This window comes from Sciurus vulgaris (genome assembly GCF_902686455.1).
Source record: "Sciurus vulgaris genome assembly, chromosome: 10".
Taxonomy (NCBI): Eukaryota; Metazoa; Chordata; class Mammalia; order Rodentia; family Sciuridae; genus Sciurus; species Sciurus vulgaris.
Window position 1 is genome coordinate 129,605,294 of NC_136470.1, and position 25,923 is coordinate 129,631,216.

The following is a 25,923-nucleotide window of genomic DNA, read 5'->3' on the forward strand; positions in this document are numbered from 1 at the left end:
AAGTGGCAATTCTGAATAGGAGGTGTACATATTTAATTCTATATAGTCTTTGCACAGTTTTATATTTGTGAGCCTTTTTTTTCTCAAGCATTGTTCAGAGTTCTCTGTGTATTCTGAAGAATGATCCTTAGTCTAATAAACATTACACATACAAAAATTATATGCATGTGTTTTTTCTCTTTCGTGTGTTAAAATTTCTTTTGTTGTGTCTTTTATCATAAGAAGTTTCATATTTTTAAGTAGTCTAATTTATCACTCTTTGTTTCTGGTTTGTGTCCTTTTAGACTGCCAAGCTTATCTGCATATTTTAAATGAATCACTTATTTTTTGGTATCCTATAGTTTTTTTTTGTTTGTTTAGCTATTTAAATTGCTTGGAAATTGGCTTTAATGGATTCAGAGGATATCACCTTATTTTCTTTCTTTTTCCAAATTAAAATCCAATTGGTTCATTTATCCCTATTTGAACAGAAATGCCATTTTTTATGAACCAAATTTCTAATTGTATTCATGGTTCTTTTTCTGTATCTTGTGCTAAATTTTCTTGATCTATCGCTTATTTCTGGGTCAATACCACACTGTTTTAGTTATTATTGCTTTATCATATGCTTTGATTTTTAATAAGGGATCATGTTTTTTTAAGTTGTCTTCAGCTAGATATTTGATAGTGCGACTGAGTCAGTTGACGTTGAATTTCAAGACCTTTTACAGAGTTTGTATTCATGCATCTTGAGTGATGTAAATAAGTAAAACCAGAAGCTATTCAGCCTCTTTGTATCTCAGAAGCTTTTTGTATTCTCAAGGCTTCAAAAACCTTGTGATGAAAAGTGTCAGCTTCTCTGGGTTACGCCCCATCTCCCACCATAGCTTGGTTCTTGGAAGGAGATATTTTGTAGGAATCTTACTATTATTATTTAATTTGGATTTGAAGAAATAATGCTTTTACAGTGTACACAGCTCCAAAGGGACACAATGACAGGTTACATCCCCTCCCCCTTGGGGTGCTGGGGATTGAACCCAGGGCCTTGTGCTTGTGAGGTAAGCACTCTACCCACTGAGCTATCTCCTCTGCCCTCCCTCTCACTTCTTGAGGTGGGACTATTCTACTGCTGCTTCTTTAGCTTGCCAGGAGGGAGGCCCGGAACACATTCTGTTCTGCACCTTATCATTCTTATTTAACCATAGAGCTCGCAAATCATTCCCTGTCAGCTCATATGGTGCTGTTTTATGACATGGTTGTGCCTTGATGTACTTAACCATCAACCATTTTAATTAATGTTTCCATGGGTAAAATTTCTCATATATCTAGCAGAAAAGATCTGCATATAAAATTGGTGGCTCAAAGGGTCTTGAAATTTTTGACTTTGATTTATATTGTTAAAATCGCTAAGAAGTTTCTAGAAACTCCAGCATGAATCAAGACCCTGATGGCCCTTGCTGCCAGGCTTCAGACTTGCTCAGATAATGCCCGACTATCACAGGAAACATCGTAGAGGATCGAGCTGGGACCTTGCCAGCGAGTGGAACTCGTGTGTGTGCATGTGTGTGTGTGTTGCATGTGCATGCGTGTGCATGAGTACACCCCCGAATGTGCGTATAGTACACATGGCAAGAAGTTCAAGGAAGAGCCACAAGTCAGTTAATTAATTAGTCCTGTTTAAAACTCTGATAATATTAGTGGTTTGCATAAAGCTCCTTTGCCCATTAGACGCTGGCGGTAAATAATAGGTTTGAATTTCACAGTCCAGAGACTGCTAATCAAAGTACAGAGCATTTCTTGAGATCACAAATGGTTATGTTTCATAACAGGAGCAGAACAGGAATTTGGTTCTACGAATTGCTAAGTGGGACACCAGGGTCTTGGACAGATTCAGAGGGAGGAGGCTGGAACGGCGTCTTCCACCCTGGGTGGACTCCGGGCATCGCCCTTGCCAGTGTCAGCCTGGACACAGTGCCCACTTCTAGCAGGGATTCATGACTTTCAATTGGAAAAGGATTTGTTTCCAAGCAGGAGAGGTCTTTGTCCGGGAGGCGGAAGCTCGAGTTTGTTTCCCTTTTGGTGCTGGTTTTAGACTGGGTACCCTCCCCTCCTTCCTTCATCCTTGTCTCCCTCCTCTCCACCTCAGCCCCTGCTCAGTGTTTGCCTGTTCTGGGGGAATCATCTCTTTCTCTGTTGTGTCTTTCTGCACAGGAAGCAAAGCAAACACCAGGCCCTCTTCACTTTCAAGTGAAGTGGGTAGAAATAAGATGAACCCTTACCTCTGCCTTTCTTTCCTTCCTTCTTTAATATCACCTCCCTATTTTAGTAGCTCTTCCTACATTCTGGTCGTCACCTGTGGGAAAGGAGGAAGCCCTGCCATTCTGCCTGACTCAGTGTCCCTTCTCTGGGACAGACTCCTAGCACAAAACTGCTTTCTTTATTCCTTCAGTGGCTTGTTCAAGACCCTCTGACTGTCCTGGGCCCCAGGACCCTTGCATCTCCCTTAGGTTAGCTTTCAGTACCTGCTTTACCCAGCACTCTGGGTAGAAAACAGAAGCTTAGAACTGCCAATGAACCTCGACAGAGAAGATGCCTTTAAATAAAGCATTAGGCTGGGTGTGGTAGTGCACGTCTATAATCGCATTGGCTCAGGAGACTAAGGCAAGAGGATTGCAAGTTCAAAGTCAGCCTCAGCAACTTGGTGAGGTCCTGAGCAACTTAGTATGAGACCCTGTCTCAAAATAAAAAATAAGAAGGGCTGGGAATGTGGCTCAGTGGTTAAGCACCCCTGGGTTCAATCCCCAGTATGGAAAATTAAAAAAAAAAAAAAAAAAAAGCATTAAGATCACACAGTAGGAGTTTATAACAAAATTTTATTAGGATGAAGTCAAATTAGAAAACTTCATGCTGCCCCACTTGCCATATTTACCTGGGATGACAAGAATACACCTACTTGAGAATAAAACAGTTTGCGCCTCAGATTCTACTATTTGGAAAGCAAAAATAAAAAGTCCATGTGCCTAGCGGCATAGCGGTCCCCGACACCAGCACGGGTAACGTTTAAGGCCTACCGAACGGTCAGCAAAGCATGCGTGTTAGTTTAAGCTTTGAGCCTGAGGAAGACGTCACCCCGCCTCCCTCAAAAGCAGACCCATCAGAGCCCAGGCACCTGAGTCGTGAGCCTGCTCTTTGGAGTCCGATGCTGACATCTGCATTTCACAAGGAGCGAGCTTTGAGGTATCTTATGGCTTCAAAGGCACAGGGCATGCGCTGAATTAAAAGCTATGGAATGTGGGCCATCAGCCTTGCCTTGTAAGGCAGGGCCCTGGTGCCTTGTCCTGACCCGTCAGTGTGATCCACACTGGTCAGCTTGCTCTCTCTGCCCCTGGCTGCTCGCAGCTGTGAATGCTGGGACCAGAGGGCAGGTTGGGGCTCTTGCACAGCTTCCTGCCTGGTGGAGAGCAGCCCTATCTCCCAGCATGCAGAGGGGACCCGCGGCAGAGCCAAGGAGTGGTTCATGTGCAAGCGAGGAATGAATGCCAGTTCTTTAGGTGAAGCGTGGCATTTGGAACAGCGATCAGCCCGGGTAGGGGTCTGATCACGCTGGAAAGTGGCCCTGCATTTGGCATCACCACACCCAGCAGTAATGGGAGAAGCAGCCTGAAAAGGCTGTCGACAAGAACAGTCGGTCCCCGCACTGTGTAGATTCTCTGAGGCCACCAACAGTGGGTGCCGAATGCACATACTTGTGGGGTCATTTAGAACAAGTGGAAGTTGAGTCCCCAAAATACAAAACTCACCACTGAATAAACAACTGGCCGTTCCCTTAGGCTTAGGCACAAAGTGTTTACTCCAGAGCTCTTTTTCTGATTTTTAAACTCTTCCCAGTGAAGGGAATAACATTTGAAATCCAAGTGCAGGTCCCAGAGAGCTGCCTGCGGAGCAGCTGCACCCCTGGGCTCAGCACACCCGCTTCACCCTGACAGCAGCGGGACTCCCGCCTCCCCGCCCCCATCCCGCCCAACCCCGTAATAAACACGGCTGCTGTCAAACAACCAAGTTCAGTTGCATAACAGAGAGGGATGATACAGACTTCTCAGTTCCAGAGGCGCCAGAGGATACGCCTGACAAGGTTTTGATTCTCTCCAATTGATGCTCTTCATGCATTTCCTAGCTTCTCCCTTTTCCGTCTGGCTTGCATTCCTCAGTGAGCCTGCCTCACTTGTGATTATAGCTGGGCTCTTCATGCCGCTTAATCCATCTGGGATTGACCTGGAGTCTGCTCAATCTGGAGTTCGAAGCCTCCCAGGCCAAGGTCTCCCTCATAAATGTTTTCCTGGCTCGGAGTCTGGGGTGAAGCTTTCTGGTCCAGGCCTGGTCTTGCAGAAGGGCTGCAGGAGGAGGGGCTTTGCTCCTGGTAATTGATGGCTAGTTCATCCTGGTTCACGATGCATTCTGCGTCGTCCTCTTTGAGCTGTTCCTGGTTTTGGAAAGACAAAGAGAGAGACAGGTCATTTCGTGATGAAGGCAGAAACCAGTCCACGGTGAAGGACCATAGAAGGCTCCTTTCCCTTTTCTGAACTGCCCTGGCTTGTCAAGGCCCGTGTCTGCCATGGGTGTGGCTCAGCATTTCCCTGAGTCAGTACTGAAAACTTGGCTATGAACACAGCCCAAGCCCAAGCAGAGAGTTGTTAGACAACCCATGCCAATTACGCACCTCCTTGGTGCTCAAGGGAGTGGAAACGGAATTCAATGGCTATTCTCTCCACTGGTACCCAGTGAAGTTGGGAGGAGTTAGGAGTTAGCACAAGCTTTACCTCAGAGTAGGGAAGGCATCTCCTGTTGGATTCGCAATGTTCCTGACTGTCACAAAGTTCTCAAAGCACAATTTCAGTGACACTTTACCTTCACAGTTTCACCTCTCTGTAGGTTTTTTGGGGATGAGGGTCACAAGACTAGAAATCATTGGAAATCACCAGAGTGGAATGTCAGGAGCTAATTAGATCTGCCCAATAATTATCTTCCTCATCCACAGGTTCCCATGTAATGGAAGAAGTTCTGCTTCCCTTGGGTTTGGAAGCCCACACTCATTTACTCCTAGAGTGAGTGCTGGCTAGATGACCTGACCTAGCACAGAGGTTCCCACCAGGTGGAGAGTCTGTCAAAACACCAATCGCTGGGCTCCCAGCTCAAAGTTTCTGAGAATGTGCATTTCTAGCAAGTTACAAGTGATGCTGAGGCTGCTGGTCTTGAGATACATTGCCCAGAACATCTTGCAGATGTAGTTTTCTGTATTTATAAGGGGGGGCCAGCTGGACAACCTCTAAGGATACTTCCAACTCGAAGGCTCTGCTCTGACACTCTGATTTGCTGGTAATGATTCTAATTGCTTCTCAGCAATTTTTTTATTCCACTCCCTTGAGCTATAAAGCATGGGCCTAATAATCAAAACCTCAAAACACAGCAGTTTGCGAGGACGCATTACCTCTTTTACATTTTCCAAGTTCATTTTATGGTTAAAAATATTGGTAACAATAAAAAAATTGCATTTTTAAAAAGAAGAATAAGCCAACATCAGCAACAACTAAAAAGAGAAGAGAAATGCTTTTTTGGAGCAGTGAATTTAAAAAATGTTTCCTGCTCAAGCTGGGGAGGAACAGCTGAGCTTTCTGGGCTCATCAGTATTCACCAAGCTTGTCCATGAGAATCATTACTCACCCCGTAGGCCTGGGGACTGGTGAGCAGCCTGGAAATCCCACGGCACCATTCAGGTAAGGTGGTGGTCAGTGGAGGACCAGAGTGGGTCAAAACCGGTTTCAGATATCTGGGAGGCCTGTTAAGGAATACTGGTCAAAGGGAGTTAGGGTTTTGTCTCTCACACAGCACAAACCGCCTCGTGCGACCAACGAGACAGTTATGTTCACCTTTAAATCTCCTACACCCTTATTCAGGAAGCAATTTGGCCTGCAGAAATTGCCGTTTATAATCTTTGCTCCACACACTTTTCCAGCTCTCCCAATAGCCTTTCATCATGGAGAAATGGCGAATGGTCCAAGCTGGATTGGAGTGAAGTGCAGATGTGCTCCTTGCCTCCTGACTCCATGTCCCATCTGCTTAGGGAAATCATTCTTAAGAATTACCTTAAACACTAGCACAAAAGATGGAGTTTTCTTAAAACCGCACACATAGAGCTTAAGCCACCAGTCATTTTCACGAAGAAGCAAGAGGTATTTCATAAAATGTTTAGTTATTTCAGAGCTGGGTGGTGAACACAGTTTTCCAAGGTACTTTATTTCAACAGTCACTTTATACTTCATACATCAGTGTGTTTCTATTCAAAATTATGTAAATAAGCTGGTGCCAGGTTTATGCCATTGTCTAGCTCCTGTCTTTCTCATCTCTTCATCCCCAAGTGCTCTAACCACTTTAAAAGAAAACCCTGCTCATCCGAAGCCACTGTGTTTCCCTCCAATCTATCAATAATGAAATTCCCAGAGGCTGCCTCAGGTTGCCTCATTATTATATTATTATTTTTTGCTCAAAGAAAAGTAGTGGAATTATTTCACCATTCCATCAGAAATGACTCTTAAGCTTTATATTATTTCCTCTACTGGAGAATATTTCACCTCATCAACTTTCCAAAAAGCTATAATAAAAAGGGAAAGGGAAAAATGGAAAGCGGTTAACATTGGCTGGCTTGTGAAGATCCGGCGTCGCCCGGGTGCTCAGGATGCGAGCTTATCTTGGAGATGACTTCAGGAGATGACTCTCCAGGAGCCCGTCCACAGTGGTAGGGAGCCACTTTGTCATGCCCTGAGTGTGGGGGCACAGAGGGAGGTTACAGCCCAGAGGGCACCTGGAATCTGGTAGCCCAGGGTTACCGATCTTTTGCCACCACAGCAGTAGCGAGGCAGGGGACCCCCACGGACACAGCCTGGTTGCAATGGGAGCAGACTGACCACACAGATGTGTAAGAGAGTCTGCAACTCCAGCCAAAATGGACACTTGGACTCCTGCTTTCAGACAGGTAGCTTGAGCCCAGATAGGACCAAGGGGAAAAAAAAAAAAATAATGGAAGTTCAGAGACTGACGTTCGCTCTAACATCTTGTAAGTACACCCACGAATCTTAAAAGCCCATGATGATCTTCCATTAATTTTCATTACAGTGTTATTTCCTTCATTTTATGGATGAAGCAACTGAGGCCGAGAGGTGTAATGATTTTCAATAACCCAAAGACGCCCTTTGCTAGTTTGAATCTACCCTCTTCGCTCAGAGAAGAAGATGATTTATTTATCAGGGCAGAACTGCGAGGCCAGCTGGGTTCTCTACAGAGCGGGGCTCACGAGCTCAGCCTGCTGTGATCTGCAGCCCCACACAGGCTGGGGCCGTGAGGACGCACCATCTTGTTAAGGTTTGTGAGGACACAGGCCAATGTTTTAGGAAGATGAAATCTATGTACAACTGAAGTTCCAGCCAACTTTATTTCTAGATGGAAAAGTGTCAGCCAGTAAGCTACATTTTTAGAGATGTCATTTGAAAAAAAGTAAGAGACTTGTCAAAGCTTTAGGAGTTTGAGAGAGGCCTGGGCAACTTCCACTGAGCTTCTCAGTATACTGAAAAATCAAAATGCCAAAAGCCAGAATAACGTTACATAAGCAAAATGCAAATACAGCACTGTGTAATGAACATTTTCTTCTTTGAGCCCTGAAGAGATATCTCTTTAAATTAGATTTGACGCTATTAGAGCTAACACTTAAAGGCTCTGGGATTTTGTCTCAGACAACCTGGATATAAATGCCAGCTGTGCCATTTTACTGTCCACAGGACTTGTGGCCTATCTATTTTTCCTGCTCACCTTTAAGTTTTTTTTTTTTTTAAATGAATATTAACTGAAATAACATATAAAGAAGTAGTTTAAAACTTTGACATACTATGAAAATGCTCTATTTACAAAAAAAAAAAAAAATTATTTTTCTGACCAATGCTTTCTAGAGAAACTGGTGTCCCTATCATCAAATAATGGTGGGGACTTGATACTGAGGGTACAGATTATAGTTCGGCACTGTAGGCATTTGGGGTAGCATTGGGATTCACAGGCTATTAAGTGGGTGGAAAATTTAAGCTGGCCCTACACTCAAAACAGCTATTTTGGTTAAATATTGTTTGGGGACCAGCGTGTGTGGTTGGCAAGGGAGAGGAGGGAAGAGTTTGTTGGTGTCGGACTTTCCTGGGGTGCCATTTTGGCGGTTCTGGTCTGTCAGTAGCTATGGGTGGAGGGGATGGGGCTTGGCCTTTGTGGCCATAAAGGGGATGTACGAAGGACCAGCCACAGCCACAGAGGATGCGGGGCAGGTCTATACACTCCAGCATCTTACATGGCCCAGTGCCTGGTGCTTGATGGATGGCTGTTAAATTTTTGATATAGAAAAATATTCAAGAGGTAGTACGTGGGATGGAAGCAGATTCTGAGAGACTTCTAGAGTAGGATTAAAAAAAAAAAAAGGGCAGTGGGCAGATCATAGCCACTGAACGAGGTTTCCCTGAGGATTAAAGACTGAGAAGGGTCAAATCCAATATGGACCACTTGGTCCTGTGTTATAGACAAAGGGAATCCCAAAAAAGGTGGTAATGGCATAAAATAAGGTGCCTAAAAATTACCTTTGTGTTTGATTTATTCAGGTACTCACCGATTCCGTCATCACTCACCTGTTCTTGTTTTGATTTTATTCATCAAACTAGCCAGGGACAGACACGGTACCCACACAAGGGAAGTATCAATTATGAGGAGGAAAACTTCCTTGCTCCAGCCTGTGGTCTCCCTGAGAGCAGAGCTATCCACTTCCCCTGGATACAGTGCTTGGCACATTTTAGATGTTCAAAAAATAGTCATTGAATTAACAAAGACAGCAAGATCAGAGAGGGCAAATCAATGACTCAGTGGAACCCAGCCAATTAACTTATGACAGAGCTGGGCCTGAGACTAGAGCCTTTTCCATCACATCCAGCTGTCGTCCCCGTCATAGAGACACCAAGTAACTGGGCTTGTCTAATGGAATAACTGATGTGGAATCAGGGAACCAGTGACTTTCCAAATTCTTCATTGCTAAGCAATGTCTGGACAGTGACTGTATCTCCAGGGTTACCTGAATTATTTAAAAGTCAGAAAAATCTTTTGATCTACAATAAAACCTCAACTGCAGTTTTTACAAAACGTGTTATTTTTCTCATCAGATTCTAGTATATGTTTGGGGAGGGAGATTCCCCATTGGGTATTTCTGGTATGGTTAGTTTTGCTTCTCTAATAAGCTAGAAATACAACGAGACAAAATGTTAAGCTCTTGGGGAAAAAACAATGACTTTTCTCGTCTTTAAAGGGCATAAGTTTGGAAATAGTGGTTTGGTTCAGGAGTAAGTAAAAGCTGAAACTCTAGCCAGGATTTAATGTGTGTAAAATAGGAAAGACAATCAGCCAATGAATTTGCCGCTTTGTCCTGAGCTATGAGAGGGTCCAGAGCTAAATTTAGTGCTTCACTGCATTAACATCCAAAATACCTGGTCATGCTAATTTCTCTCTACCTCTTTTGTTTGTTCTGGTTTTGGTTGTTTTAAATCAGCATGTTTTGTTCATTGTAAGTTGCCAAAACCAATGGGTACCCAGCTTGCTCAGACTTCCACTTTGTATAAAGGAGTTTTGCATGGGTTGGAGAGAAGCAAAGACCCCAAGCAAAGATCCAGCTCTATAAATGGACTAAGCCCCACTGTCCTGTGTTATGGACTAAATTCCCCCCTTGTCCCCAATCCGTGTGTTGAATGAAGCCAGAGGCAGCCCCCACAGTGTGAGGTTATTTGGAGACGGGGCCTTTGGGAGGAAATTAGATTTGAGGAGGTTGAGTGTGGGGTCATCATGATAGGGTCAGTGCCCTTATAACACCAGAAAGCTTGTTCTCTCCATCGCACACAAAGAGGAGGCCATACTGGGGGGCACAGCGAGAAGGCAGCCCTTCTCTCGGGCCCTCTTTAAAAGTCTTTGCTTTGAGAGCCCTGTGAGTAAGTTCCGGCTCGTCTTTCTCTCCACTTGCCTCGTGGTGAAGATCATCTAGGATGACCATCTTTGATCTCATCATGTAGGAAGTTCAGATCAAAGGCCTGTCCTGGAAATTCTGATTCAGGAGGTCTAGAATGTGGCCTGGGACTCCTCTTATCAAGCACCCAGGTGACCCGCGATCAGTCTGGGGCGCAGTGATCTCTCTTGGGAGTACTGCCTCCACATGAGACTCCAACTTCCAATGGAAAAACATAAGAACACGGTTCTTTGTGTCCATAAAGTAATGATTTTTAGGGTGGGGATGGGTATACGAAAAACTCATTTGTCTCTGAATACAGGCCTATGTAATGGCCTTTGCCAACTGTTCCATTTTGCTTGAGGAATGGGATAGATACTTGGCTGGAGAAGATGAATCGCTGGTGTTCCACCTGGGTGTGGATTAATGGTGCATCACGGCTCAGCTTGGGGAGGAAAACTGTACCTGTGGGGAGCACTGCAGGTGTAGGTAAGTGATTTTCATGTGAGGAAAAATGCTTTTCAACACATAGATGCGCAAAGAAGGAAAGCACATTATCTCCGCATGGGATTTTCAGGAATACTCTGCAGTTTGCATTCTCATTTATAAAGCATTTCCATAAGCCTTGTTTTCATCTTACACCCACGCAGGCACTAAAGTTCCATTTTACAGATGAATACGTGTGTAAACAGAGGGCTATTCTGGTCTCTTATAACCCGCTCTTTCTTCCATTTCTGGGGTGCTTTTCAGCTGCCAGTGCCAGCTTGCTACCAGAGATGGTCAAGGATCAATGCCAGGTGGGTGGGAAGGGTAAGTACATCCTGGGGTGGGCACCAATCTGGCTCTTCAAGCCTGAATTGCTCCTGCAGAGTAATTAGGTCCCACTTGCCCTTGACTGCTAACTCCCCTCCCCACCATATTGTTAATTACAGAGCACCCAGGAGCAGAGCTAGCAGAGGATACCCCCGAATTATACATACCCATTGCTCTTTTTCCAACATACAACTCACACTCCTTCTGTTTGGTTCCCAGGAAATGTGGCCTAACAAACCATGTTCCTCCTCTTCCCTTTGGAAGTGTCTGATTCTGTAACTGATGTTCACTGTCCTGCCTTGTTGGTTAAGCATGTGACCAGCCATTCTGTGGAGCTGGTGTTGGGTTTCAGGTGGGAGGAAGGCTTTAAGTGTCCACCCAGAGGTCTTCTTCTGGAAGCTCTTTCCCCTCTGTTCTGGCTGGCTCCAAGGAGGAATTCCTGCTCTGCACCCAGTGCTTGCAGGGAACATGGTTAGCTGTGGGAGCGTCCTATCTGATTTTCTCTCTTCGTGTGACTCAAGCCACCATTTTACTGGTGTGTAAAGCTATGTCTCTTTCCTCACTGCAGACTGCAAATAGAGAGATTCTAATTGTCCTTAAAATAATTTTATTAGGGGGACATATAACTTTCATAAAGAAACATTTATTTATCCAATTGGTAGAGTCAGGGATAGAGTTGATGTAGGAAAGGCGATGCCTGATTCATTCTGTGGATTTGTCAGTAGTCAAGATTCTGATTTATTCCCCTTCACTTTCTGAAGATGACTAATTCTTTGTTTGAATATCACTTTAAAGTAATGGATTTCAGTGTATTTGATTGCAGTCATCACTGTTGATGCTCAGATTGATTCATCTTGGGTCAGTGAGAATATTTTCAAATTGGCTCCCGAGTCCTCCTGACATGACACCAGTGTCTTTGATGACTTCCTCATCATCTGTTATCAGTTGTTCTAGGCTCATCTTGTACATATCCTGTCTCAGACCTTGAACCAAACATTTCTCCAGATTTTTCTAGTTTTAGTGAAAAATGATCTTTCAAAACCACAATCTGGACAAGGATTTCTGCACACACTGGAATGCTGGTCAACGTTGAATGTTGCACTCCACTGGAAAGAAAGACTGGATTCGTAGCATTTTCCAATTTCCCTGGTGTAAATACTCCACCATAGCTGATGTTAGGCTACTAACAGGAAGTCACTGAACATGAAAAGGTTATGTACAATCTGTTCTCCTCAGTTAATTGTTATTTATCTCTGGCTATGTATCTCAGAGGCACAAAGGATAATAGAATTAGGATATTCCATAATTACCAACTTGTTTTCTCCTATATTGTACACAGAGCAGCCTCACAGTAACAATGATATGACCATGATAATAATTACTTAAAATAGTAAAACAATTTTGCATATTCTAAAACATTATTTGCATTAAAACTTTTTTTTGCATCCTAAATTTCCATTTGCATGAAACCTATAAGGTGGCTATAAATTGTTGTGCCTTATCTATCTTGTCTGAACACATAGCCATTACATTTTCTACTCTCCCTCATTTAGTCTGGCTCTGTAAGTTACCATGTATTGAATGCTCACCTCCAGGCCTTATCTCACTGTCTGTCTCGTTATTTGATTGCCTGAAATTTGTTATTTAGTCAGTTCCTTAAGGAGGGGCTCTTGGGATTTATATTCTCTGAGTTCTTGTCTGCTGATAAGTTTGTGCTCGTTACATTTTAAAAGTTGGTTTTGCTGGAAATAAAACCATCGTCTATACACTCTTGGAGTACCTTGAATATATTATTCTATTTCAGTTGCCATAAAGAGTTTCTGAAAATTATAATGAAAATATAATTTTCCTCTATAAATAACATGCTTCTTTTCCTAGACATCCAAAGGATTTTTTCTTGAGTTTATTAGTGTTACTAAAATTGTCCAGCATAGTAGGCACAGGTATGTGGTGTGCTCTTTCAACATGTAGCTCTACATGTGTTTTTATTTCAGAAAAGTTCTCTCGAACTAGAACTTGTCATTTCCTCGTGTTGCTCTCTTTCCTCAGGGACTTCTGTTTGCTGAGTGTTCAATTTTCTTTACCTACCTTCAATGGTTGTCACTTTCTTCCAAATGTTTCATTTTTTTTTTCTTCATTACTTTTTGATTAAAAAGTTTTTCATCTGCTCTTTATCTTAAGGTAGTATCTATTGGGTTCACTTGCTTTTGCATGACTTTTAATTTAGTTTTAATTTCTGAAAAGACTTTTTTCCTTTTATTTTAAATTATTTCCAGAATTTGCATTTTTCTAATTCTGATTGATATTATTGTTTCATTCTTGTATCATTTTTATAATGTCTTTTAATGTATTTCATGATCCATTCTGTGGCTGTATTTCTGGCATACTTTCCTTGTCTGTGGGGATGTTATTCTGCTCCTTATCCACTGTGCACACCCTGCAACCCAAAATTAACTGCTCCTATTCTTGGGCCCCTATTCTTTTCCATTGTTCATTTTTATGTGAAGTTTGTTCTTGAACTTATGGGACAGGATTTAGGAAAACTTTTCCAAATTCAGGGTCTCCTTTTCTGTGATTTTTGTACAGAACAATGGCGGCCACTCTCTGGACTTCTTGCCCTGTTTGCCTGCTGGCTGCTCTGGACCCTGTCTTTTCTTTGCCACCACTGTCTCTACCTTGCTCGAATTTGATTCCATTCCATGCACTTTCTCCTCGGTGTGGGTCCTGCCCTGGTGGCTCTGCCCTGAGTAGATGACTCTGGTCCTTTACTCTGGTCCTTAAGTTACTCCTATAGGAGAAGGTGATACCACCCACTCCCTGCCGGACTCCAGTGTTAGGGACATTTTCCAAAAAACACCTGCCACACTTTCCAGGCAATGCCATTGGCTCTTAGGGCCTCTGCTCTTCTGGGGGTGGGGTGGGGGGCAGATCCTGCCCAGCTGCTTCCTCTTTCCTGAACAGAGGCTTGTGCTACTGATGCTAGTGGTCTCCGCCCACTCATAACTTAGGGTTGGTGGAAAAACTTGCCCCTAGTGTAAATGGTGTAACACATTTGCTGTAAATATGTTCAGGGGTTTTCAGTTTAATCATTTAAATGTTCTACCTGTTATTATGTATAGGTCTGGAGAGACTGAAAGACTATGATGTCAATGTCATGCATGGCCATCTTCCCAGAATCCTCCACAGACTGTATATTTGATCTATCCTGGGTGAGTAGTGAATTCGGGCTATGAGTGAAAAGAAGCATGGCCTATTTTTATATGTGCCTCTACGGGCTGCCTAAGCCGAGCCCTGTCCCTGATCAAACAATGTATCTTAGAATGATCACAATGAGCACAGAAGTCACAGCCAGGGGAGCCAGGTGAGTCAGACGACGCCTGGAGCCATAGTTCTTAACCTTCCCTGGCAGTGGACGGGCTTCTGTGAAGAAATACCAGCATGTTTCATCATCTGCATTTGATTTCACATGACATTTCAGAGCGTTCCCAGATGCATTGAAACCCATCTTTCCTCCCATCAAGGCTTGAGTTAGGAAACTGGTCAGGAGTGATTATATATTAAGAAGGAGGGCAGATGAAGGGCTGATAAAGAGCTATGCTTCTTATCCTATTTGTTCTGGGAGTTGGTTTAAGCAGGGATATCTGGGGTATCTCCCTATCACATGCTGAATAATTCTGCATGGCTCCTCAGACCCAGACATTCCAGGGACAGTGGAAGGACAGGTTAAAGGAAAGAGGTCAGTTCTAGGGCACCAAAGCAACCAGCATAAGTAGGGCAGATGGACCCAAGATAAACAGAGGGACATGATGGAATCTCAAGGTTGCCGGAAACCCGAGAGTCCATCTGATCTGTACCCTTAGGTCTTCATATGAAGAAAGACTAAACCCAGGGCTTGTCCGAGCTGCTCACCTGACTGCATCAGAACTGAGCTGGCTAACATGTAGACTCCTGGGCCCCTGAGCCCACTCTCTGGTAGGCTGGGAATCTGATCTTGAATAGCTCCCTGAATCCCACTGCAGCACAGCAATGCCTGGTCTTCTGAAGGACTGAGGGCTTGGGGGTCCTGCCTGCTTGGGTTGCAGAGTGCAGTGATAATAACACACGATATTACTTTCACTACGATTGTTTCTCTTCCTGCTTTGGGTCTTTAAAATTTTCCCTTTGGAGACACAGTGGGATCAATAGACTCCCAGGGATCTTTGCTGCCACCCAGATGCAGATGAAATCCATTTGTGCCATACGGTCTGTAACATTTGGCTCACGTTGCTTGGAAAGAAAACAGTTCTGGAGGAAAGTGCTGCTCACATTGAGTGAGTCTGGGCTTTTGTGGATCTTATGGTTGAAGGAGGTGCTACCCAAACCCAGACTCCTTTGTTAGCTCCAGGGGTTTTGAGGACAGGCCTTCAGAGCCTGACAGTGTGCTGGAGAATCAGACCCTGAGGAGTAATCTTCTCCCATCCTCCAACTCTCCACTCTGGTTTGGAGGAAATTCCCATTTGCTTTCTTTGCCCATCGCTGATGGAACATGGCCTTGGAAGAGGTGGAGTCTCAGCCAGTGGCCCCAGAATCCACATTTAAGACAGAGGTGGTCAGCAAGTCCTCTGAGGCTCATGTAGCAGCCCCTGGGGGCAGGCCCTTCCCCTCAATTTCCAGAATGGAGTGTCATTCCTGAGAGAGGATGGGTCCTCTCCCTGAGTAGGATCCCCTGGGGATGCATAATGATATGGTTCTCTTTCTCTGGGATGATGGGAATATTCACTTCTGCCCCTGGGACTACAGTGTAGGCTTCATGGGTCAGAATTTCACAGCATGAAGCTGAAAAGACTTCCATCAGCACTTTCAGAAGGAGAGGGAACAGCACAGAGCAGACACCAGATCCCATAACCAGGACCTGGCTGCTGTGACTGTGCCTGGATTTGAGCAAGAGTCTCCAAATCCTTTGGTCTCAATTTTCTCATTACTAAGGAGACACCTGGTGCTCTGAGATCTGGCTGGGACATTACTTAGAGATTGTAATTAACCTGTCTGCTCATTTCCTGGGCTGCGTAACCAAGGGCCATACCCTGGGTGGATTGAAGCAACAGAATTTACCGCCCCTCAGTTCTAAAGGCTGACAGTCCAAGATCAAGTTGTTGAAAGTGTAGATTCTTCCCGAGGACTCCGAGGGCAAATATGTTCTATGTCCGTCTTCTACCTTTTGGCAATGGCCAGAGATCCCAGGTGTCCCTTGACTTGTGGGCACATCACTCCAACCTTTACTTCTGTCCATGTTGTGTTCTCCCTATTTTTCCATGTCTTCACCTCACTATCTTCTTATAAGCAAATCAGTGACCCTGGACTAGGGACACACCTCTTCCAGAATGACCTCATCCCATCTTAATTCCATCTGCAAACCAACTTATTTCTAAGTAAGTTTACCCTTCAAGGTCACAGCGCATTAGGACTTGAATGTCTCTTTCTTGGAGGAAACGGTTTAGCCTATAACACTTCGCTGCTTCTGAATAAGCCCAAGAATTCTGTTTATTTATTTATATATATTTTTGTTAAAAAGACAGTGTAGGTTCATTTGCCTTATTTATTTATTCATTTTTGCAGTGCTGGGGACTGAAGCCAGGGCCTTGCACATGCTAGGCAAGTGCTCTCACTGAGCTAACCCCCGGCCGCTACTTATTACCTGAGTGTTCAGATTTCCTGAGCTCTTTGAACCTTGTAAAATGGAAATGACTTACAGCGTTGACCTCACAAAGGAGAGGACTGAACGAGATAAAAATAGATCCGAGTTTTAGCACCGTTCTGGGCACAGGCTAAGCTCTCAGTAGATGTCAGCTAACATTGTTTTTTCACTGTGTCCCCCGAGAAGTTCTAAGTCTTAGAAATCTATTTCAAACATCCCCGAGTCAATTTGCGGGCCTCACACCTACCACAGGCCTGCAGAGCTCGCCACATTTTGGGTTGGCGGTTGGAGCCCTGAGAAGGTCATTGCGAAGCTTCTCTCCCTCCGCTGCCTTCGCGCCTTCTCTTCCACGTGGACGTCCCCAGGGAGACACGGTCACTCTGTGACTGACGTCACGGTTTCACAGCAAGATTTCAAGCCCACACTCACATGACGAGGGTCCCCACTTGTGTGGGGAGTGACCACGTCTCTCCTGAGGTGAGGCGCTTGCTTAGGAAGCCGGGCAGTGGTTTTTTCAATGTCACCTTGGAGCAGCCCTTTCTGATCACCACCTTTGTTTCTCTGGGCCCTGGTTGTCCTTGAAGCCACCCTTCTAACTTTCCCACAGTCTACGGACAGTCTCTTCCTGGCCATTTAGCAAATTCCTTAGTAGGATGTCTGCCTCCAGCCCTTTTGAGGAAGACAAAGCTCTCTCTCTCCCCCTCTCCCTCTCCCTCCCTCCCTCCCTCCCTCCCTCCCTCTCTCTCTCTCTCTTTCTCTCTCTCTTTGTTACACGCACACACACACGCACACACACACACACACACACACTCAGGCAATGTGAACTGCAACCCACTGAGTTTGTTACAGGTGACATTGGGTTATTTTTGAGCTGAGGAATGAAAACCATTCAAGAGATATTAGAAACTCTATTTTCTTTGAGCAGACACAAAGGAGAGCTCTTTGCTGGTACAGGGTCACATGTCATAAATAATGTCCTTCTCTCCAGGCACATTTTCCCTCTCGGATGCAGTCCACTTTCAGACTTTTTTTTTTTTTTTTCACCTCCAACCCCTACCTAGAAATACATTTCACAATTGCTACTCAGCACACGCTCTCACACCTGCTCAACCATCTACAAATAAAACTAAAATCACTCTTCAGGCTACGTGTACACATTTATATGAAACAAACGAGTTTCATGTGGTGCACCTGGAGCTGTTCTCCCATTGTTCTGTTCTGTTCCATTCCATCCCCTATTCCATTCTTCTCATATGGACCCTGCTACCTGGTCCTCACCAGCGTCCAGCTCTCCTCTTTCAGGCACCTGAAGTAGGTGTCTTGTCTTCCTTGAGGGGCGATATGACTAGTTCTGGCTGTTGTGGTTTGGATATGAGGTGTCCCCAGAAAAAAGACGATGATGGCAGTGGAGCGATATTCAAAGATGAACAATTAGGTTCGGAGAGGTGCAGCCTAATCCGTTTGATGGATTAATAATTTGAAAGGACTGGGTGGTAACTGTTGGCGGGTGGGATGTGGCTAGAGGAAGTCAGAGCTGTGACTTTGGAGTTTACGTTTTGTCCCTGGCACCTAGTTTCTCTCCCTGTGCTTCAGGGTTGACGTGAAGTGAGCCACTCCCTTGCCACTGCCCTTCCCCATGACGATCTGCCTCACTGCAGGCCCAGAGCAATGGAGTTGGCCATTTATGCACTGGACCTTTGAAACCATGAACCCCAGATAAACTCTTCCTCCTCTAAATTGTCCTTGTCAGGTGTTTTGGTTTCAGTGACCAAAAAGATGACTACCACTGGCCAGTGTCTGCAGTCAGGAGTGACTACCATCACCACTAGATGGGAACGTGGAAGGCCAGCCAGTGGTCCCCTGGCCAACTGCTTCTCTATAGCAACCTAAAGAGGCCTCAGGTTGAGACAGAGGAGCCACAGGCCAGTGCCCAGGACCCCGAGTTACCACATGGAGGACAGTTTCCCTGGAGAGCTGCCCATCTCCTTAGCAACCTTTAAGTCAGAGAGAAACAAAATGTTGCTTGATGAGCCACTGAGATTTTAGAAATGCTTATTACTGCAGTGTAGTCTACACAAGCACAGAATCCCTTATCTGACGTGCTTGGGACCGGAGTGCTTTGATTTCAGCATTTTTCAGGTTTTGGAATATTTATATAAACACTATATACATAATGTGTACATATATCCATAATGAGATATCTTGGAGATGGAACCCCAGTCTGAACATGAAGCTGGTGTGTGCTTCATACATAACTTAGCACATGGGATGAAGGTAATCTGAAGTGACGTTTTTAGTATGTCTGTGTTTTGACTGTGACTCCTACTGCACCTTGAGCCAGAGTTGCTTCTCTTTAGCTTTTTCAACTTGGGGCTCCACATAAAATTCCATCCAAATAAAAGTTTCCCATGGATAATGCATATGCCAGGGTCAGAGAATCCACTCTCGTGGAAAGCAGGTTGATTGATCAAAGCTGATGTGGAAGGCCTGTTCCTGTGTCCACCAAATCCCTTACCAACCTGTGTGACTTATCTTTGCCTGTTGTTTTGAATGATCTTCCTCCCTTTGTGTTTCTGGGAAGGCCCGTTTGTTCTTCGAAGGCTGTGGGGTAGATTGTTACTTGCCGACCCAATATCTAATGTCCTTTCCTTTTTAGCACAGATACACTAATCTGTTGAGGTGTTCTATTTCCTCAGCAGACAGGGTAGCCAGTGAAATGGAAGAAATTGCTAGATGAAATTTCTAGCTACTTAAAGACAGCATTGATTTTTCCCTTCCTGCCTAGAACTTGAATAAACTGTCTGGAGCTCCAGCAACCATTTTGAGTTCAAGAGGTTAAACTTGACAATTGAAGCCGTATACTAGGGTTGGCAGAGAGGAAAGACAGGAGGACTGTGGGAGTACTGATAGCATCATGGTGCACCATTACCAGCCACAGGTTATCTAATGCCAGGCTCCTTTTACTGGGGCGAAATATCTCTATTTTGATTAATTCATTGCTATTTATAATTTTTGCATCATACAACCAGTTATAACCCTAATAGATCCATATTCACCACTATTCCTGGACCCCAACTACAGAATTTCTTCACTGGGGGGCTCCCATAGGCCTTCGCTCAGACATTTCTAACTATACCTATTATAATCTACCAGAGTCATGTGATCTGATCATCTGACAGTCCGCATCCTGTTAGGCTGTGAGCTCCTTGAGGGAGGGATGTTGTCTCATTCCTCCTTGTGTCCGGAAGTAACACCCAGTAGCCAGAACTGACTCCTCTCTACTGATGGTTGCTGATTTGCCCTGAGACTGAAAAGGGACTTGGGGTTTTCTGTTAGCATGCAAATTCTTTGGGAAGAGTATGACCTGAAACCTGCACCTTATTTTGAATTTAGTGGGCAAGTCACCAGGTCATGGGAAATGATCCTGGAGGAGGCCTTGGGGGTGAGCGGGGAGTGGGCCGGCGACTAGAGGAAAAGGAGGGCGAGCAGCAGCTATGGATGGCGCCCCATCTGGGTGCCCCGGGCAGTTCTTGTTTGTCTTTACGTTTTCTTGTACATAAAACCTGGCTGTCCCTGGGAAGTCCTGGCGGAGGCTGCCTGCATTTGCAATGCCTTAGGTTGCTCTGCCTCCTGCAAAGGCAAAGCTCTTTTCCTGAGACCGGGTATCACAGATAACTGGCTCCTCAGGTACACTTGTGCGTCTGTCCTGTAAGCCCCAACCCTGTCCCCTTGGTCATCCCAAACCACTTTGCAAGGCGCCTTCACTCTTGAGTTGCAAGATCAAGTGAATGTGCGTTTGGATAAGATGCTTTTAGGCTCAAGATCAAAGTCTTCACTACTCGGGGTCTAGACCTCTTTCAGAGTGAGTGCAAAGCTTGCTTTCCCCTCTGAGTGAATTGTGGGTGCAGAGAGAGAGGAAGTCCGGCCTATATTCACCCCACCAACATCTTCTCGTGAGTCTAGCTCAGATGGCTGCTTGGAAACTGGTGTGCTGAGAAAATGGGAAGATGCACTTTCTATTAAAACCACTCAAAAAATTTATTGGCATGAACAAATATGATCCTTTGGCTAAATAAAACCAGGACTCATGATATGATTATCCTCTCCTTGTAAAAATAATAAAAAATGTTTTGGTAGTTTGCTGTGGGTATTTGTGTGCTCGCTTTAATAAACAGTTCCAGGTCCTTCTTTCTTTCTTTCTTTCTTTCTTTTTTTTTTTTTCAGTAAGGTGCAGATCTGGACTTAAGCCAAGCCAGTGGCAGGAGCTGTCCCGCTTGTCTTGCCACAGAAAAGGAAGAGAAAGCACAGAGTCCTTATGCAATTCCACTCTCCTAAATCAAACCTTCCATTTGCCACGATTATTTACCACTGCTTTGTAATTGTGAGCAGACAGCTGAGTGGAGCTGGAAGTCTATTCATTCTTTAAAGTGACATAAAGTGGCACTTGGAGTCCCAAACGATAATTGTTCTTTTCTCCTTGTTAATATCCAACTGCTGCTAGGAGTTCTGGGAACGAAGATTCATTTGATGCCAGTTCCAGAAACTTCAATGGGGTTCAGTGTTCAGCCCTGTTTTGAAACCACGTTTGAAACCACTCTCAGGAACTGGAAAAGCTGAATGGACTGTGTCCTTCAGGTAGAATCCCTCTCTAAATGAAGAATTTCCCTCGATAAATCGCTCTGCTACTTAGTAGTGGTCATGGGTGGGAAATAACTGGTTTCTCAGAGATATGATTATGTTGTGGATATTTCCAGTTCATCCTGAGTCTTAGGGAACTGGAATTTGGTAAGGAAAGCTGGATCCTATGAGGGTTCTACCTCCACTTGATAGGACCTTGGTGTCTGGACACTGTGCTATCCACTTAAACACTTCTTCAAAAACCAGAAGCTCATGGGGGCCACTCTGCAATGGTGGGAGGACCCCTCCCTTCAGCCAGGTTCCAGCATCAATCCCCAGACCCTCACTGAGGGATCACTCCTGGGTCATACGCCAAAGCCAGCAAAGCATCCTGCTGACAAGCTGAGTGATCCTGAGAGCCGGTTGCTCTGGATCTACATGAGGGTTCAAATACCTTTGAGATCCCTCTTGATTGGTTCAAACTGGGCCTGGGGAGTGTAAATATGTGCTGAGATTAATGGTCCTTTCCATACTGTAGATGAGTCCCTGCTGTTTCTGTCCCCCGATTCTATGCAACACCGTTCAGTTTCAGATTTAAATTAGAATCAAAGACAGCCAGCTCATGCCTTTCTGCACTTTTGACTCAGAATTGCACCATTAATGGTGTCTAGCATTTATTAAACATGAAGTATATTGGAAAATTTGTGCTAAGCATTTTACATGAAAAATCTCCTTTAATCGTAGGATGTAGTTTTATCATTATTCTCATTTTATGGGCGAGGAAACAGAGGAGGCAGAGGCTGGCCCAGGGCTACATGATAGGGAGTGAGAAGGCGTGCGCGGTGCGGGCTGCTGTGCTGCAGGCTGCCTGCTTCTGGGGGTCTGTGCAACATGACCACTTTCTTAGCCTTGGAAAGAGTCATCAGCAGGGCCTCTTAGAAAAGGCCTCCACTTTTCTGCGTTTTCTGAGGCTGCTGTGGCATCATTCATACCTGAAAGTATCAACCCAACAGGTGAAAGTCACCTGGGAACTTTGTGGCATGCCTCCTGGGGCTTGGGCTAGGAGCTGAGCCAGCCACAATTTGGCGTGATAACATTTTCCAAGGGGAAGTTTACTGGAGACTTCTGTCTTTGCAAAGATGGAAGATTTAATATTTTTGTTTCATATGTCCCTTGTTCCTGGAGAGTGAGAGAGAGAGAGAGAGAGAGAGAGAGAGAGAGAGAGAGAGAGAGAGAGAGAGAGAGAACACCATGGAAGAAGAACTAAAAATCTCTCTTTCTCCCATCACCCTTTCTTTCTGTTAAACTTTTGAGCTTTTGTTCATGAGCTGTAGTGTTTTGAGAATTTCATGCATTGATTGAGGAAGTGTGAGACGTGGCTTGGGATATTGGGATGGGTGACACATCCAGAGCTGAAAGATTCTCTTTCTCTTTCAAATAGAAAAAGGGAGGTCAAGGTCATATAAAAATTGATGAGTTTAGACGCTGGGAAATTTTCATATTCCACACACCATCTGTTGACTAAATGTTAGTTGTTATCATTTTCTCCTAACTGGGTTGCTTTTTCCTGCTGCTGATTTTAAGAAGGCTTGAAAAGGATGCTATGTGTGTGGCTGGAGGTGGCAGGGTGGGAAGGGGTAGGGAGGTCTGGGTGGACCTTCCCAGGATCTGCCTTGGAGCTGTGACGAGGCCCTGGGCTGGGTGCACATGGTGCTGATGGACCCAGGGGCTCTATGATCTTTCGGAGCATTTGGAGGAGGCCGGGTAAGCAGTCCAGGGTTACTGCCGGTGGCTTCTCCAGGGCCACAGAAACCTGATGCCATTCAGAGTCCATGGAGTAAGTCTGATATTTTGGAAAAGAGTCCAAGGATTCTCAGTGCAGATGGATCCCATGGTCCCTGCAGATCTTTGGGTGTTCATGGCCTGGTGACATCCTTTCTAACTCCCATGGTCCATTCAGCCAGGGCCTCACAGAGGGTTCTTGCTCAGCGAGAGTGGCCATTGTTTGGTGCTGTGGAGCTGTGTTCTTTTTCTCCCATTGGTTCTTCCTTCCCAGTTCAGGACTGAAGCTCTGCCTCTAAATGTACCCGGAACTCAGTGACTGCACAGGACCATTTGCAGGGTGTCCTCTGATGTCTCCCCAGGAAGCAAAAAAATCAGCTTAATTCCAAGCACTTTAGAAGACTACCTCTCAGTGTCCAACAGACGGTGAAACTGGGGCCAGCGTAGGTCATGTCTGAGAGATTAGAGGCTATGCGATTAGAGATCTTAGAACAAATCGAGGTCCCTCTATTTCTGGACAGTGTGAGGTGTGGGTCGGCAGAACTGGCCCTGTCTCAGGCCCCTCTGTGGCCTGTACCTGGGCTGGCCTGAGATGGGGGATGATTGCTGGCCAGCCAGGAGGCCCAAGAACGTCTAGCATGGCAGCTGAGATGGACAGTCATCCCTGGGAGGAAGTGGCAAAGCTGGTAACATGTCCTACTTTATGTTCGACCTTTGCTTGGTCAGTGCTCACCTTGGGTAAAGGTATTGCTATACCTGTCTAGAAGCATGCTGGTAAAGCAAACTATGATTTATTTGAAGACTCAAATTGCCACGTGGTCTGGGCAGACAGGAAAGGGCGATATGACTTGAAGGAAAAAAACAAACAAACTTCCTTTACATCTTCCTTGTACTCTGGGAACTTCTTTCCAGTGTTGGCCCATCATGAGCTTCCCTTGTGACTTTGTGTCTCACTTTATGATTCACAAGTTGCTGAAGCTGGAGGAAGAACCTGGAGCAGATCACCCATTGTTCAGAGTCATGCTCGCAGAGAAGGAGCTGACTGTATAGCTATTCCCTCGGGGCTTGGGAGAGTTCCTGGTACTGCGATTCGTACTGGTCAGTGCCAGTCATTTTTCCATTTTCTGCTCAGCACCTTGCTCTTCATTGGTAATGGAATAATAGCGAGTGGGTTTACCTCAAGACCTTTGCACTTTCATTAGAAATGACCTGGGTTAAGAGGGGCAGTTATATAAAGTGGACTTCAAAGGGTCTTTTAAAGATGAATAATATTCCCCGAGACAAACTTTGAATTTTTTTCAAGAAGGGCTCAATTACACCTGCTCACCTTGGAGTATGACTACCCTGGTGTTCTTCAGTAGATTTTGGCCTGTATCTAAAAAGTGTCCTCCTGGAAAAAACCCCCAAAACCCTTAGGCTTTTGATTGATTTGTTTTTATTCAGAAAAGCTGGAATGGAATTAATTTTATATGTAGAGAACTGGCCAGTGCTTCTGTGGCTGACAGGACTACAATAGGAAAAATGGAACATTTCCTTCTGAACGGAATCATAGTGAATTGAGAACTAAAGAGCTTATGGAAAATAGCTTTCAAATGATTATTTTTGTTTGCTTAAATGCTTGATTATGATGATTGTAATTCCAGCTATACACAGAATGAGCACAGAAAAAAGCCTGGACTTCCATTATAACAAAACCCAAGAACACATCATACTTTATAAAATCCAAACGTCCATAGGTTTCTTAGAACTGTTAAGTAAAAAAAATAAATATGCAGTTCAAGTTCTACCTGTTTGTGTTTTCAGGCTAAGAGTTCTTTCTAGGCTCTCTTTAGAAGGCTTACCTTAGCCCTGGGTCACTGTAACAAACCATGAAAGGCAACTTGAATTTTCTGGCTTTCTGTGCAAAGGTTGGCTCTCTGAAAAACAGGAAGTCTTTGGAGGATGAATAATACACCCTCAGGTGGCTCAGGGTTCTAGACGTTGGATTCAAGTTTGTCACTGACTCAGCTGGTTTCAGTTGGGATGATTTCACGATTGCTACAAAGGAGACCTCCTGCATCTACTAAGCAGAGCCTGCTGACAGTGACATTCCATAAAGTAATTTTTCTTGTTTTCTACTTGGCAAGAGTAGGATCATTACAAACATGTGGTCCCTGTAAGAGCTTCCACGATGACCAAGATGAATAATATTAATAAACTTGGACACTCCAAGTCAAAAAATGGTCAATCAACTAGAGGACTTCAAATGACTTGGAAGATCCGGGGACCACTGTGGCAAATCAAAGCTCTGATCTTCTCAGGTCAAAAGAAAAACAAATTCAGCTTCCCTGGCCTACTTCCAGCCTGTGCGGTGGTACCTGGGACGTTTGGTACACAAGGAAGCTGTAGCAAGTGAATGGATGTGGCTGGTGGGTGACACCAGGGCCTGGTAGGTGGCATCCAGATTAGCCACCTTCAGGCTTTGGACCGGCCTCTGCCTGAGGAGGGACTGACACTGCCTGATTACTGCTGGTCCCCCAGCAGGGCTGTCAGTGGTAGCAAAGGCTCAGGGTTGGTGGAAGGGACACTTACAGGGCCCTTGTCTACACCCTTCCTGTTGTGGGACTAAACAGAGGAGCTTGGCATTGGAGTCTCAATTCACTGCCTCCGAAACAACAGCAGCCAGTGACTCATGGTGCCAGTAACGAGGCTGCTCTGGTACCCGCTGACATGGCTTTTTGTTTCATTGAGTTTCAAGAATGTTTTCGGACCATTTTTTAAAAACGTCCTTTTGTCTTCACCCTTTCAGCACTGAAGCTCTGGAAAAGGCCAAGGGCTGAGACAGTAGGGGCAATTCACCTTTATCCTGACCAAGATTGAGCTCACTGTCTCCCCTCCCCACACCTGTTTCTTCCTCCATGCTTCCCATCTTGTTGAAGGGTTCACCATCCATTTTCATCCTGAAGCATGGAGCTGACCTTCAACTCTTTCTCCTCCACCATCCCAGTCAATCAGA

At 44.9% G+C, this 25,923-nt stretch overlaps 1 protein-coding gene across 2 annotated transcripts in view; it reads right to left on the reverse strand.

The window, feature by feature from the left end:
* Positions 1 to 2,835: 2,835 nt before the first annotated feature.
* The window catches only part of SLC9A9 (solute carrier family 9 member A9), a 531,610-nt gene continuing 508,522 nt past the window's right edge, over positions 2,836 to 25,923 (reverse strand). For both annotated transcript variants that reach the window (XM_079101085.1, XM_079101084.1), the window contains exons 15-16: positions 5,698 to 5,803; positions 2,836 to 4,459 (exon numbers count right to left, since the gene is read on the reverse strand). In XM_079101085.1, the coding sequence (XP_078957211.1) occupies positions 4,232 to 4,459; positions 5,698 to 5,803 (334 nt within the window). In that variant the 3' untranslated portion in view covers positions 2,836 to 4,231. The remainder of the gene's footprint in view (positions 4,460 to 5,697; positions 5,804 to 25,923) is intronic.